This window comes from Nipponia nippon, unplaced genomic scaffold, assembly GCF_047370975.1.
Source record: "Nipponia nippon isolate SJK-2023a ecotype South Korea unplaced genomic scaffold, ASM4737097v1 scaffold_12, whole genome shotgun sequence".
Lineage (NCBI taxonomy): Eukaryota > Metazoa > Chordata > Aves > Pelecaniformes > Threskiornithidae > Nipponia > Nipponia nippon.
The window spans coordinates 21,527,559-21,543,536 of NW_028262313.1; the positions used below are offsets into that span (position 1 = coordinate 21,527,559).

At 36.1% G+C, this 15,978-nt stretch overlaps 1 protein-coding gene across 1 annotated transcript in view; it reads right to left on the reverse strand.

Moving 5' to 3' along the window:
- Positions 1-15,978, reverse strand: part of LOC104012938 (connector enhancer of kinase suppressor of ras 2) — a 209,359-nt gene that overhangs the window by 15,805 nt on the left and 177,576 nt on the right. The window contains exons 15-18 of the mRNA XM_087749123.1: positions 14,039-14,087; positions 10,342-10,390; positions 8,783-8,958; positions 7,216-7,289 (exon numbers count right to left, since the gene is read on the reverse strand). Of these exons, the coding sequence (XP_087605249.1) occupies positions 7,216-7,289; positions 8,783-8,958; positions 10,342-10,390; positions 14,039-14,087 (348 nt within the window). The remainder of the gene's footprint in view (positions 1-7,215; positions 7,290-8,782; positions 8,959-10,341; positions 10,391-14,038; positions 14,088-15,978) is intronic.

Below are 15,978 nucleotides of genomic sequence, written 5' to 3' on the forward strand. Positions count from 1 at the left end.
AACCTAACTGGTACTTTGTAAACATTTCAAAAGCCCTTGAATGTCTTAGAAATGTAAATCTTTTCAATAACCAGTGATGTTATACATCTTAAAACTTCTTGGGTGAATTTGAAAATCTTATTGAGTATATTTAAGTAAGTATTAGTCATATTCCAAAGATCTCTAAAGGAATAAGAGTTTGATCCCTCCACCTCTTCTCACATATTTGGATGACTGTGGTTTGTGTCCTGCTCAAAGAAATATAGAGGGCTGCCAACTTATGTGTTATAACTGTCTCGTATCTTTATTGTCATTCTGATTCTGAGGATATACATGAATATATCCAGAATTTTATTTTATGTTAATAAATGAGAAGAGAAGGAATATAAAGAGGAATAACCATCTGCTAATTGCATTCAACTGGAGATGACACTAAAAATACAGCACCCTCAAATTCTCTTTACTCAGTCACAAGACTGTAAGATCTCTAGAATAAGCTTAAATAAATTAATGTTTCCTAAATTTAATACATTTTTTTTTAATCCTTAATTATAATTTTCATTCCATTTGAGCTTAAGGGAAGCATATGGAAAGATCTAGGGAATAAAAGTGGCAGGTTTGCTTTGTTTGGAAGTAGATCATAATAAAGAAGTTCCTTAAATAGTCTTAACTCTTCAAGTAGTCAGTTCTAATTCCAGCAATTGCTTTGTCAAGTTACCCTAAACCCAAACATATCCCAGGTACTTTTCATCTTAATCTGCTAATCTTTTCTGTATTTTTTCTGCCATCACTGTGTGTCATTAATAGCTGACGTTTCTTCATCTGCCACCTAGCAAATAACAGAGTTGCCAATATTTAGACGTAAACCTTATATTTATTGTTACATTATAGTTCATGGTCAGTTTGATGTAGCTCACTAATTTTTTTTATTGCACAGTCTGTTCTCACAGGTAGCTTTTGATTCAAGAACTCATAGTTGTGGGTTGCTTGTTTGTTTGTTTGTTTTTTTGTTTTCCCTGGGGTGATTTTAAATTTATGTAAAGGTTAATTTATAGAGTGAAGTTCTTTGAAAAGTGCAAGAGAAATTAGACATCACTGGTATAGTTCCAAAACCATATCACAACAGGTTTAATATAATTTTAAAAGTCTGTACTGTTTTACTTGTGTAACTAGTACAATATCAGTAGTATAGTGTACTATATTCTTGGCCTCTCTGACCTGAGGTACTGAACAGTTGTGTGACAAAAGGCAGCTGTAAGAATGACATTGCTCTGTGCATTGCTAATATTCTTTCTCCTTCCTCAACTGTCAATTCCTTCACCAGCCACTTGGCCAGTGTGATTCAATTTGATATTACTGATTTTGTGAGGCAAGGTCTGGTTCTTGCTTTAGACTGGCTATACACAGACGTCACTACATTGCGTTGTAATCTGCACAGACTACATGCATGAGATAATAATCAAGCTCACAATCTTACAGCATGGATGATTACAGTTCACATAAAAATGCTTTTTATTACTGCTTTTATATGGTATAATCCCTAAGCTCCCCCTCAGTTGAGCAGTTACTTGAAAACTGCTAAGAACAATAATCATACTTTTAACAATTTTTTTTGTGTGAATATAATTAAAAGGAGTATTGCTGTCAGGGAAACCACAAACTCAGAGCATTAAAGACTATTACTTTGATTAGTTGGCAAATGGTTAAAAACCCCACACTATCATTCATAACATTTACGTTAAAATACTGACATTTATATGGTAATTACCAGATGTAAGAATTAGTTAGAAATCATACACATGGCATTACGAAAAACCTGTGATGCAGGGTTCCTGCTATTAATAGCTTAAATGCAAATGACTGTTTTATTAATTACTGTGATTTACTGCAGTTTTCAGAGACAAAAATAAAAGCTGAAGAAGCTTCACTTGGGCACACTGATTTTCTTATATATATTATTAACACAAATGCGCACAGTAACAGGCTTTCCTAACAAAAGTTCTACAGAAGAATGGATAACAGCAGAGTTGTATTTATGTGCAGTTTCCCTTTTCGTGAGATTAGGAGTATATTAAGGGTAAGTTTACCTTTGCACAGAGGGTCATAAAACATCTTCATTCCACAAAAGAGACTTGAGAGGTATTTAAGTATTGTTTTGGCATCTGGACATTGATAATTTCAACTGCAGATCCCCATCTCCCCAGCTACTTGTGTATTTTGCAAATGAAAGTAGTAAGTACATGAGAAATCCCGGATAGGGAGGAAGCTTTTCTGATGCCCACTAGATGGCACAGGCCTGTTAATTATACGTACTGAATTTTAAGATTTGAATGCAAGAGATTTTGATCATTATATAAATATAGCTTTAAGTATACTCTGATCAAATGTATGATTTCTTTTAGCCAATTAGTATAATACGATTTTAGTGTCAACTATTCTTAGTCTCCTACTTCTTAATGCAGAACTTTTTACTCCCCCTATGCCGGCTGACTAGCAGCAACTCCAACTGCTCTAGCAAAACAGATGATACCTCTCTGCGAATAAGAAATGTGAAATGGTTTTGCATATGTCCTTATGCACTCACACATATATTAGAGTGGCACATTACGCGTTGTTAATTACACAGTAATTAACAAATACTACACCTTCTTACAGAAGTTCCTTACAGAACTTAATTTTTAATACTCGAAATAGAAAGTCACTACTAAACAAATACTCTTGCATTGTTCTACTATTTAAGCATGATATGCTGTTTTCACGGATGTGTTTTTTGCTGCAATGTCAGCACTCTGTTTCCTGTTGGTCTGAACTCTGTGCAACGTCTCCACTTTCTAGTGTTCCATTTGCCCAACCGTCTTCCACTTCTGAGATTTTAGTATTGGCTCGAATTGGAGAGGATTATGTGGTGGATCTAAAGGTTCTAATCCTCTTGATTAATCCTGTTAGAATATCACATGATGGAGTTTCTGCTTGTAAATAGGATTATTTTCCTAGACAGGAAATTTACATACATAAAAGCATTAAAATGACAATATTGGGGTTTCAAAGTCAACCTTTTCAAAGTTAGAATAAGTCAGAGTTAGTGTGATAAACAACTTCAATTTGGCTCCACTATGCTCTCGTAATGTGATACAATCCATGATTATGTATTTGAGTATTATATTCTCACAGGCACCCTACCTCAATTCAGGTACAGAGCGGACTTGCTAGAGAGGTGAATCAGGATTACGCCACAGATAAGGCTACTTTCTGTAGGAATCCTGCCGCAGTTGTTATGGAATTTGTGAATGTGTCATAAAATGCAGAGAGCAAGAATTTTTTCAAGGATAAATCCGTTAAATGCTGCAGGTCTTCCTGCTTACGCAAAGGAGTTCTCACATGCTAAGTCACAGCAAACAGACTTAATAATTGGTTACTACAGGAATGTTCCTCAATATCTTTTTGTCTGATATTCTGATCATTTACTGAAATGGAGAGCACTTACAGCTGCAATAATGTATTGTACTGTTATATATTTACATACTCTGAAGAAAACAGGTCTTTACTGTTATGAAATGAAGATCTCAATTCTGTGGAAACTTGTGATTTAAATGTTTTGCAGTTCTGTTTCTGGGCTGCAAAATGTGACAATAAAACCACCTTCATCTCCCAGAAGCGTCACAAAGATTATTATTAGAGAAGCATTTAGATACACTAGCATTAAGAACTGCCGAAAAGTCTCCAGGGAAATAATTCTAGATCAATAGACACATATGAATAATGCAGAAGAACGATACCTATATTTTTTACCTTTGGATTGTTTTGGAGGCCCAAAACTGGATGCAATAATCTAGATGTGGTGTATTGAGTACCAAGTAAGAGGGAATAACCACTTCCGTCGTCTGTTGGCTGCACTCCAGTGACCACAGCCCAGGAAGCTGTTAGCCTTCTTTCCTGTGGGGGCCTGCTGGTGGCTCACCTTTGGTTTGCTCTCTACCAAGACTGTCAAGTTCATTTCGGAAGAAGTAATAAAAATTACTGAAATGGTAGCAACCTTTAAGGTATAACTTCACGTCTACCTATACTATATCAATGACATCTATAGAGAGTTCTGGCTGCACAGTTTCAATATGAAGGGCCAACAGTATGGCATATGCTCTCATAAATTTAAGACCTAGATTTGCATTAATTATGCAATGAAATATTTCACTAGGTGGAGATTTTTGAAAGTTCAGGCAAAGCACTAGTTAACAATGATTAATTGTGTACGTAGTTCCATTAATCTTTAGTCTTGTGGATCACCTTTATCATGGGGCATTGTAATTATCGGTATCTTTGAAAATAACATGATATTCATGTCATGCCACATCACACAAACTTAAATAAGATTTCTAATACAGTATGATCATGCAGGTGTTGCCTTAAAGCAGCGGAAAGTTTTTCAGTGTCAACGCAAGAAATCTCCTCTCACAGGGACAAGGTCATTCTACATCCAAATATAGCCTGGAGAGCTAAACCAGTCTGAGATAATGCCATGATTCGTATAATAATCAGGGTACCTTCATTAAATGCATTAGTGAGGCAAATCATCAAACCATACAGAGTAATGCATTCAATTATTATATATTCTTGCAAAAGCTTTCTTAAGGCTATTTTGTTCCATGTATGCTATGGACATCAGTAACAGTCATTCTATAAAAGAGCATTCTCCATCTGAAAGAACAGTGGAAAAGACAAATCTATTAATTATTCTAGTAAGACTTCAAGTTCTTTTGTTCAATAACGTTTGAACATTTCACATTGATGGCTCTGAAAATAACAGAAATTTGAGGGGAAATCCAAGCTGAGTCCCAAAATGTTCTTAGTTCTGCTTTTGAGAGAGCTGAAAGAAAACTAACACTGTGATTTTAGCTGGACTTCTTTAAACATTAAAATACTAAGTGTACTTTTCAGGCAATTTTGATTTGAAAACAGATGAACCTACCAAAAAGAAAAAAAGAGGAAAGAACTATGTTTCTTGCCCCTGTCCTCATTAACTGTAAAGGTAACTGCTTTACTAGCTTTTGCATTAATGTTAAAATGGACTCAATCATATAGAAGTGAGTAAGAACACAACCAGATTTATATTTTCAGATTTCCAGCTTGCAATGAATTCTAGGTTACGTTCCAGCACTCACTAAAACCCCCCTATTAAATGAAAAAGACAAAGTGGAAAGAAGCGAGAACTGATCCTGTGAAATTTGTCTTTCACTAGCTTTCTGAAAAGGAGGCAAGAAAATCCAAACTGAAATATTTCCCTCTAGTCTAGCAGAGAGAATAATGGAGCGTGATACAGAATTGTTCCAGAATATGCTGGGTCAAAATGGGTCACCCTCTCCTTAATTTTATTTGCAAAAGGAATGCAGAAGAATCCAGCCACAGAAGTTGTCCCTAGGCTCACCAGGACTGTTAGCTCTTCAGCGGAATCAGGCAATGGCAATCGTGCTCAGTCCCGTCCTCGGTAAGACAACGCAGAAGAGGACAGGTAAGTGCTTTAGCAGCGCACTTATAGAAGCCGTGGGTTAAAGCTGGCTGTAGCACAAGCAGGGCCCTCTAGTCACATACGCCAGATATACTGAAATGTAAGTAAGCGTCACACTGGATTTGCTTTCTCTGCAGTTTTTAATGGAGCAGGTAAACCAGTGGCAAATGTAAGGTGTAGTTTTTAGGATGGGGGAAATATATAAATGATAGTGCATGAAGGAAGAAATCAAAGGGAAATTCAGCTCAGCGAACAAAGGGAATACTTTTAATGTCTTCATTATACTTTTACCTCTGGACCTACCTCTTTTTGAAAGGATTCAAAGCCTGAAGGTACTCAGTTTTCAGCAGCGTGCAAAGTTTTAGTTAATCGGACTTTTCCCTGTGTATATACCCTACAGAAATGGTTCTCTAAGAAGTGTTCTGAGGAAATGTGTTCTAACGCTTAGAGCAAAGCTCTGGAAGCTATTTCTAGCTGTGCACAATGACCTTCTGTTTGATCTTGGTTAATTCACTGAAATTTGTTAAGTGTTTTATATTCTAACAAAGGGGTATTATTTTTCCTGTATTTTTGTTCAATATCATTATTAATATCTACTCATTCCACAGAGGAATTTATAGTGCTCAGTTCATGTTTAATTTCTGTAGTGATACCCTCAGCTGAAAGGAGTTACAGAAGTATAAATGCACTGCCTCCTAATTCTCAGACAGGCAGTAATAATACCTCCAGACAAGAACAAGCAATTGAAGAGGTTTCATTTTCTGATGAGCAGTCTCTATTGTAATTCATATCTTCAGTATTTTTATTGTACATGTGTTCATAGGTGTAGGACTTGTATTCCTCAGACCAAAACTGCATTTAGTCATTGGGAAAGCACAACAAAAATTCAGGATACTTAATTATAACTAGGAAAGCTTTAGCAAGAGCGTATCTTTAAGGCTATTCTACGTAGCTCCTCATGGTGGGATGTTTTAAAAATCCAGGTGCAGCATACAGAAAACACATGCAAATAATTCAGGAGATACCGGCAAAGCGCTAGTCTCAAAGCATTAGACTTGTTCTCTTAAACTTGCTGTTTGTCAGCTATGAATTCCAATGCCAACGCTGCTGGCAAACAATTCCCAATGAGTGTCTGTTATTAAATATGCCTTAAGTGTGGCAAAGCCTAGCATATGCTTTTTACTGGGAGCATAATGCCGTAGAAGCTATATGCACATAAGCAATAACGCAATGTTCATTTTGCATATGGAACCTAAATATTTTAGCAGTTGAGAATAACACAATATTGGGTACGTAAGCTTCCTCCATAAAGGAGAAAATGGAGATTATATTCACCATCCCTTGCTATGATATTTTTAATGGTATTTCCTGTGGTAATTGCTTCTTGCACACTTGATTCTTATCAAGATGACCATACTGAACCTAAGAAAGTTTTATCTCTTGGCTAACATATTAATTGGTTTTTGCTTTAGTTATTTAACTGAAGTTGTAACTGGGCTATCTGGAAAGCTGACCAAGGAGTTATCCAATTCTTTGTAAGACAGTTTATGGAATTTACATTAAGTTGTATCTTTCATCATAAAGAGAAACACTAAAGCTTAACTGGATCTATTATGCATTATTTGCAGATTTCTGTGGAACTTGCTTCTCTGGGCTTTGCAAATTTTCAGTGCTATATATAGTATACTTCCGACAGCAATCCTTCAATTTATAAACATAATTGACACATTACTTACTGTTTCCTTCTGCATTCGATGGCTCTATCTATCCGGAACTCAGGTAAACTAATGAATCCTTCTGCTTTTTCATCCTATCAAAAGAGAAGAGAAGAGAAAGTGATGGTGAAGAAGAACATAGAGTTAAAGAAGAGAGGAGTGAGCACGAGCTGTTTGGGTCTTACACTAAGAACAACCGTCCAGTCAATTGAAATACCGAACAGATTTTCCCCATAATGTTTTTACTTAAAAAAATGTATTTACTGCATCATACAATGTCCATAACTTTTATGAAGTAACTAAACTGCCAGTTTCTTAAAGGAGCTGCAGTCCTCCTAATTCCCCTTTGCTGAAGATGACAGAAAACCTTTCAGCACCAGATACAGCACCCAAAACAGCATTCCAGACATCAACTACAGAGAAGAATTCTCTGTTTCTTCATCATATAGTCTACATTTTAAAACTGTTTTGTGGATGCCTCCTTTTAAAGTCACGATTGTGCAGACCATCTGCCCTGCTAATAATAATTGAGGAAGTTCCTACAGCGAGCTCACCAGTGATTAAATGGAAAAGTAATAACTAGAAAGTATCTCCTGTCACTTTTTGCTTATTTTGAAGTAATTTACCAGGAAAAGCAAGGAGACGTATTAACACCAGTCAGATTTTTGAAAAGTATTAGCAAGCGTACTATGAATTATGGCTTGGCTGTAAACAACAGACTGAAAATCAGTGGGAAACATAATGACTCCCACCTTGCTTGTGACAATGTCAAACAAACAAAACGTACAACACAAAACCTGAAGGCTTTTACCATCCACAGCCTGAAACAATACTGGTTTGGGCTGATGAGAAAATACTAAAACTGAGGATAATTATGCTAGTAAAATTGTCCTCTTGAAGAAAATGGAAAGTATGTACTAAAATATCAGTAATCAAAGCAGGCTGTATGCAGACAGTTTAGATCAGGCACTGAGGCTCAATGCATGCAAATGGAAGAACAGCAGTCTAACGCTTTTTGGCTTCTACCCTCCATTATTTTTTCCTACATATATGCAGATTGCACAAGTGTAAGCCCAGTGGTTTTCAGTAACATTTTGCCAAGAACAGCGTTTTACACATGAGAAACTGCAAACTCCAGACTAATTCAGCAAAAAGCGAGGAACATCTATGTAAGAATAACTTTCAGATAAAGAGATCTACAAATTCAGATTTTCACATCTGCTTCACATAACGCTTAACTAACACGAATGGTTACACTGTATACATCTCCCCACACAACTGAAACTAAAGAGTGAACATGGTGTTAGTCCAAATAAATAGTATCTGTGGAAAAGTATTAACTACTGACATACTCATTTCTTTAAGAGTGCCATGAACATCTGCTATTTTATTAAGCTTGGACGTGGACTTTGGAGACTTTAAAAAATAATTTCAGTTGAAATATTTCCAGCTAGAGTGACCCAGACCTGGCAATTAAAGTGGCAGTTCACTAACATATCCTACCATGTAGTAAAAATGGACTTTATTCAAAAGAATTATAAAGCTTAAGGTTTAATTTTGGTTTCCTCCAAACGTAGAGTATACTTACATTCTGGTTTGTGTACCAGTACAAGGATGAATCCTTCAAAATAAACCAGTACTTTTTCCATTTCTGCGTGAAATAGCCTTTGGCATCCTTTTTCTTCCATAGCCAGCCTTCACAGTCTCCGTGCCCCAAGTCTTTGCAGGAAATCCGTCTTCTGCTCCCACCCGTTAGAGAGCTCCCTGAGAAGGCGACAATAGTGTGAGACACCTCACTGAACGAAAGAGTGGAAGAACTATTCTTCTCAAGATAAACACACTACTAATTTTTAATGATGATACAATTCAAAATCCTTCAAGCCAAATCCTCCCCAGTTTCAAGGAGAGAAGATTGAATGAACAATTTCCAAATTCAACAATGCTCTGCAATTTTGGTTTCAGCGTGAATACAAAATAAAAAGAGCCTGTTTTATGTAATGGTTTATTTAATCTCTAGAGGGTTCATTCCTCTTAGGGCTGCGTTTTTATCTGATTAAGGTGGGCATCATCATTCCAAAGTAAAATTGTATTCATTTAGCCCTCAGTCTGAAACTCAGAGTATGACATAACCTGTATACAGATGTAAACACTACTTGTGTATAGCTTCTGTTACTACTTTTAGCAATAGAAGGCCTGTCAAATTCTGGGAATTTTGAAACTTAATTTTTATAGTCAATAAAAAAGAAAGATCATCCACTTCCATAAAAATGCACATGCTTACATTTCTTCTGTCTTGAATTTAACTGAACAACAATATTTTAATTTTACTGCATCCCATTTAAAGGCACAGCACCAGGAAAAGGTGTTTTTTTTTGTCGCTGTTATTTCAATACATCCTAATTGAAAGGCTTAAAATTTTAGTGTGCCTTGTAAATATCAATAAGAAGAGTTTTTTTCCTTAATTATGGTATCATTTTTCCTGAAAAAGACTCTGTAGGAAATTTCCTTAAAATATTGGACATTTTTCTGTGAAAAATCAAGTTTATATTGCTACAAGAATTATATTTGTCCAACAGCTGTGCAACAGTGAAGAGATTTAGGTAACATCAAAGCACCATCCTTTGTTCTGCAAGATTCCACAACCAAGTTCTTAACATTTTGCTCTTTTTAGAATAAGATACTGTGCTGTGTCCTGGTCAGGTTTAGAAGTATTAAAAACGTATAGTGCAATAAAAGGAAAATTTTCATAGAAAGGCGACTAAACCAACAAACAGAATAAAGCGAGCTCACTGGCCACATACTTTCATAGAAATTTATTATGCTGTAACTATTTTTCATATGTTCATTGTTTTAACAGTCTCAAATAGGCCATGAATAGATAAAGAAACAGAGCAGAAGGAAATGGCAAAATATGCAGATACTACGTTTCTTCTACTTAAGTCAGAGGAAATTTTACCACCGAGTCTAGCAATATTATACCTTATAACACATTTACTTGGTATTTTAATTTGGTATTTTACTTTGGTGTTTACTATCAAATTTAAAAATATTTGAATTAAGTTGAACTTTGGCATTTGATCCAGATCACTTATTACCAGAGAAGATGTCTCATTTTCTAGTTTCAAAATGTTAACTCAGATAAGTTACCTTTTGACCATTTTCTGCTTTTTACCCTGAGGGAAGCGTAATGGAATGACTGTAAGGAAAAAAAAATTTTTTGAAAAACCAATGCAGGTAATAGTAACATGAAACATCTGGCATTTGCTACCATCTCCACGGTTATCTTAGGGTTAGTTATCATAGGATCAGTTATCATATGATCTCATTTTTGTCCTACTACTGTTATAAACACCAAAAAGAAAACATCACAGTGCTGAATCTGTGAATTAAACCCCCATTTTTTTCAGTTATTCATTGCAATTACAATAAAACCATTAACGATTCTTTGCATGAACAGTTATGCAGTAGTTTGAAAAGTGAGGATATAAACTCACGTGAATGACCTAACAAAACAAATGATACTTGAAGTTTGTTGTAAGCATACATGAGATAGTTATACAAATATTTGTTCAAAAACATATATCCACCACAATCATTATACAGTTAATGTGTAAAGTCATGTGTTCAAGGACATGTTGAAGTCACGTTCTTTAATTGTTTCCAACCATAGGAAACGATTAAGTTTGTTAGGTTGGTAGGTTGACAGAATAACTCTGAGGAGAAAAAAAAAATTCTTTCTTTTGTGGCTGCATTATAAAATCATTACAGATTCTTAAGAAAAACCTAAAAACATTTCATTTATTTAAACCTTTTAAAAACAGGGATACTAATCAAAAGATGGTAAGGATTTACGTCAAACATGTAAATGCTAGGGGAAAAATTACAGGTCAACACAATGAAGTAGCTGCCTGATCGGTAACTGCTGCTGCCATTACCAGCTGAAAAACCAGCAGACATTCACAGCGCGATAAACCAGCAGATCCAGGCAAAGGGTAGCATAGAAAGGGCCATCTTTTTAATCTTCTCGATTTTTCCTTTGTGACAGATACCACTCAGCTCAGTAGAGGGCCTAGAGGAAGGGCGTCTGTCACTGACGGAGATATCTGCATGCTATCTTAACTAGTGGTGTGACTACAGATAATTACCATCTCCTGCAGATCATCTGACTGCTCACCCTCCCTTACAGCAGCTCCTCACCATGCGGTCAAAAAGCAACCACATGCTACAAGAGTCCTTATTAACAACTGTGGTGCAACATATTAAATAAGTGTTTAAATGTCGCAATATTAAAATAACTGAGGATTATAATTAAAATAAAAAACTATTTAAATTCATATTTAGGATGACAAAGGATTACAGCTTAAGCACTATAGAAAAGCAACAGCTGAAAACAGGACTCCAACTATCGGAGAGGCAAAGTTTTATTTTAAGTAAAAGCAGAGGAGCGGGGAGTTGTTTTGCACATGCACAGACCTATTTGTAACCCTTCTGCAATTTAGCCAGCGTTGAACAGCATGAACGTTCTCTAGTGACTTGCAGAAATCAGCAATTCTTGACTCCCGAGAGAGCTGGCTCAGAGAACACCAGCTTTCTGGGTTCTGTTTATCCCAGGCTGTCCTCCCAGCCAGTCACACTACATGAATGCTTCACAAAAATATTGTAATTCTGACAGGTGACAAGCTCTGTAAGTGTATGTGCATTGTAACCCCATAAGAGAGTACATATTCTCCATTTACTTGATAGCTGCAAGTTTATCTCTGTTTTGAGCACTAGAGAAGACAAAGATTAATGCTTGCTCCTGTGCCACAGGAAACATAGCAAAAACAGTCAGAAAACGAAAAAACAAAAGTAAGTCTGTGAGAAAGTATTAAAGATACACAGCAATATTGTTTTTTTTTAAATGATGTATTGTAAGCCACAGCAGCAGTACTGGTCAGTCATACTGTGCTAACTGGAGTTCTGTGGTGACTGTGACTGAAACAGTCTGTTCAATGTTCCTCTTTCTGCATAGAAACACATTAGGAGAGAGCAGGTACCTGTTCCTGAAAAAGAGATCACCAAATTTGTCCACAATTTAGGCTAAAAAAATATAGTGATGAAATAAAACCCTACAATTAAATTACAGTTTTCATATGTGATTAAATTTAAAGAACTGCAAGAAAAACGGAAAACTGGAGGATATATGCATTAGGATACTCACCAGAAACTGGCATGCATCATTCAATGTAAAAGTTTTAAAAATAATGAAATAAAAGCACAACAAATCAAGGAGAGCTGAAAATATCAGCTCTCCTAAAAACAAAAGTTAATTAGTCTTACTATGTTTTGTTTATGCACACATACAATGTATTCAAGGCACGAAAACTAAAGAAAGTGAAAAGTTTGCAATACCTTGGGAATCAGTACTTAATTAGCACTGCTAACTTACAAAAGTCAAGCTTCATATTCTGAAAGATAAAGGAACTACTATATGATTAACTTTGTGGTAAACGCTGTAAGAAAACAGTCAGAACTTGCAACTTCAAAATGACTCAGAGTTGCTATGGGAAACAGACAGATTATATGAGAACATGCTGTGGTTGCCAGCATTTAAGTTCTCATCTCAAAACCTCAACACGAAGTAGAGTGTTAAACAAAATGCACGCCTTCCCACCCAAACCCAACAAGAAGCACACCATGGGGAAAAAGAAAAAAAGGTGTTAGAATTGAATCTGTGCTACATGAAGCTAAATTAATGGGACCTCAAAATAATCGCAGTGTAGTAGTAGGAATGCTGTCACAGAATCACCAAATGAAAAGTTATGCTATGTTTAAAAAATGCCCTGGAGACTAGAGATTCACTTACCTGTCAGCACGAAGGGAACCAAGCCTATTAATGCAAACCTGGTTGCATGTCTCTCTGCTATTTTGAGCCTTAGGCGTTTTTAAGGAAAACCATTAACAAGTTCCAAACACAGCCATCAGTGCATTCACTAGCAAAGTACACAAATCATAGCGCACATAGTGCTGATTTCCTCAGATTATGTGTATCAGGTTATCTGCAGTACCAGGATCCCTGGGAACAACCACAGGTCCAAGTGTTTTCCAGTGGAGGCAGCAGGCAAGGGAGGGATTGGCAGATAGAGGCAGCGTATCAATAAACACAACTGCAGGTTTTCACAAACTGCAGAAAACTTAGTCACGCATCTTCCACTATTGTCACTGGTCTTTAGCCTCACTTTGTAAATATTTGGGAGGTAGAATGACATTTAGCAACTCTCAAAAGTTATTTAGCATCTACTTAGTGAAAAAAGTGCTAAGTCGGAATGAAGAAATAGGCATTCTGTAAATGAAGGTTCTGTTGTTTGTCCTTTGTATGAAATATTTTTCAAAATACTAAAAAATAAAAAATGATGTCTAGATATTTTCCACTGAAGACCTTCAAAATCGGTACCACAAAAATCTTTGAAAATCTTAATCCCATATCTCCCTATCATAGTATTCATTCTATTTAAATATTTTAAGAGGTTTTAAAATTTTCTTTTCCTCCAGGGCAACCTTCCCTCCAGAGGTCCCTTCCAACCTAGACATTTCTATGATTCTCCTCCCAAAACTAGTACATACCTTAGAACGCACACTGAGGTTCCTACTAAACTTAAAGTGCTGCACACACACTGACCTGCTGTGGTTGCAGTAGCTACTTCCCTGAGTATGGAAATTATTCCTAGCTTTTTATTTTCAGATGTTTCATAATATAGACAAATGTCAAGATTTGTGATACCTTAAGTATCTTTTAAAAATATGACAATGAATTGAACTGTTAGGGATTTTTTGGTTTTTTTTAAGTACATTTATAAATCATTACCTTCCTCATGGATGTGCTTCCTTGACGGTCAATGGCAGAACTAGCATATCTAGGACAGAGAGGAAGAAAGATGTCAAATAACTACAGCAAAAAATTAATCTGAATAAGTAGTGCATATACACACGCACTCTATGCATTTCCAAATGTATACTTACAGATGTAATCATGTTTCAAAATTATTCAAAATGTAGCACTTAAAACAGGAGGCCCTTCGGAAATTTAACCATTGTTTTCAATGAACAGTGTTAATGTTATTAAGAAACACAGAATCATTCTTAATATTCTGACTGAAGAACACATAATTCATCTAGGAATATCTGGTTCTGATTCAATCACTGGCCTAAAAATGCTCAACCCTGATCAGCTAAGATTCACAAACGACCAACGCAATTCCTCCCTCCTAGGGACTGAGTCTTAGGACATATAAATCATTGGTTCTTTCTTGCAGGGCTGACTCTTATTAGTGCATTTCTTTCAGCATCAACCACATTTAACACAGGTGCAGCGGATTCCTACGTCCAGACTAAAATGGGAAAGAACAAGTATTTTTAAACAGGAAGAAGGTAGAAATACAAATAAAGAATTTAGCAATTTTGTTTTAAGTGTAATTTGCACTTTAAAATGTAACAGCTTACAGATATGTATTTGAACTGATATTCTGATCTTTAGGAGAGACTCATACATGTTCCATATTTTGCAAAGTTGGTTCCTTCACATGTCATTACAGAATCAAATCAAGAATAACCCAAACTGCTTAGTAAGTGTCTTCCTTTGAGTTACTTTTTGGGTATCTTAACTTTAGCAATATGTAAGCATGTGTATAAACACCCAGACATTAATAAGTGTGTAACTGTCAGGCCAAATTTGACATGACTGTCAGATATGTTTGCCAGATACAGAGAAAGTCTAATATCTTCTTTTGTTCTGTTCTTTCCCCACCACGACCTCTTTCATATTCTGGGAGCACTTACAAACAGGAAATTGATAAAGACCACAGCTGTTTAGCAGTTAACTAGAAAATTTAAATAATCAGAAGAACAGTAGTATTTTTGCAGTACTGCTGTCCTAACAGTAGCTTCTTGGCTGGCAAACACGGAATGCAAGCTACATTTGCTATTGGAAGGAAGTGTGGTGACCCTTTTCTGCGGGCCTAGAAACAATCCCGTTGTAAAGAACAGAAACTCTTAGCAACAAAATGAACACCAAGTAAACTTTCCCAAACTAACTTTGATGTAGGCTCCAACTGCTGCTACAGTTTAGTTGTTATGCTTTTTAACATCAATATCCCTGTATTAGAGAAACTGGCATACTGCTTGTTTCGCAGAAAGGCTGTTGCAGAGCGCAGTGTGCAGTTCTAAATCCCCGGAGGAAGTCCAGGCAAAGTTTCACTTTTCTGAGGATGGGTGATCAGTGCCCTGACACAGTGGTACTGCGAAACATTTTAAGTTAGAAAGGGAAAAGCCTGCGAGAGTCCCTGTTCCATAGGCCTGTTTGTGAATTTTTCACTTACTAAGGGGACATTTTCTGCATACCTTTCTCGTATAAATACCATGCATACAAGAATTTGTCTCTACATAGTTAGTAGCTGTTGTATTCCTAAATCCTTTTGAAACACTACAATAGCGAAGGCTGTTAGGTAGGTACAGACATAGCAGTGGTCCTCCAAAATTTTTAATAGCGTACAGTTCTGATTCCTTAGCATCAAAGAGAAAAGAAACTCATCTAACTGTCTCTCAGGGCAACTGAGGGCAATGCTGTGGAGGTTTATGAACTCAGGAGTGTTCTGAAGAGAGTAAATAGGGAATAAATATTCCATGTCTCCTTGAATAAAGGGGCTATATAAGTTACATAAAATTAGCAGTTAGCTTCTTTTGTTTTGAACCTTCATTCGTTAACAAACACAATTAAAATTTCCGGTATTCACAGCATCCTGCAGTGAA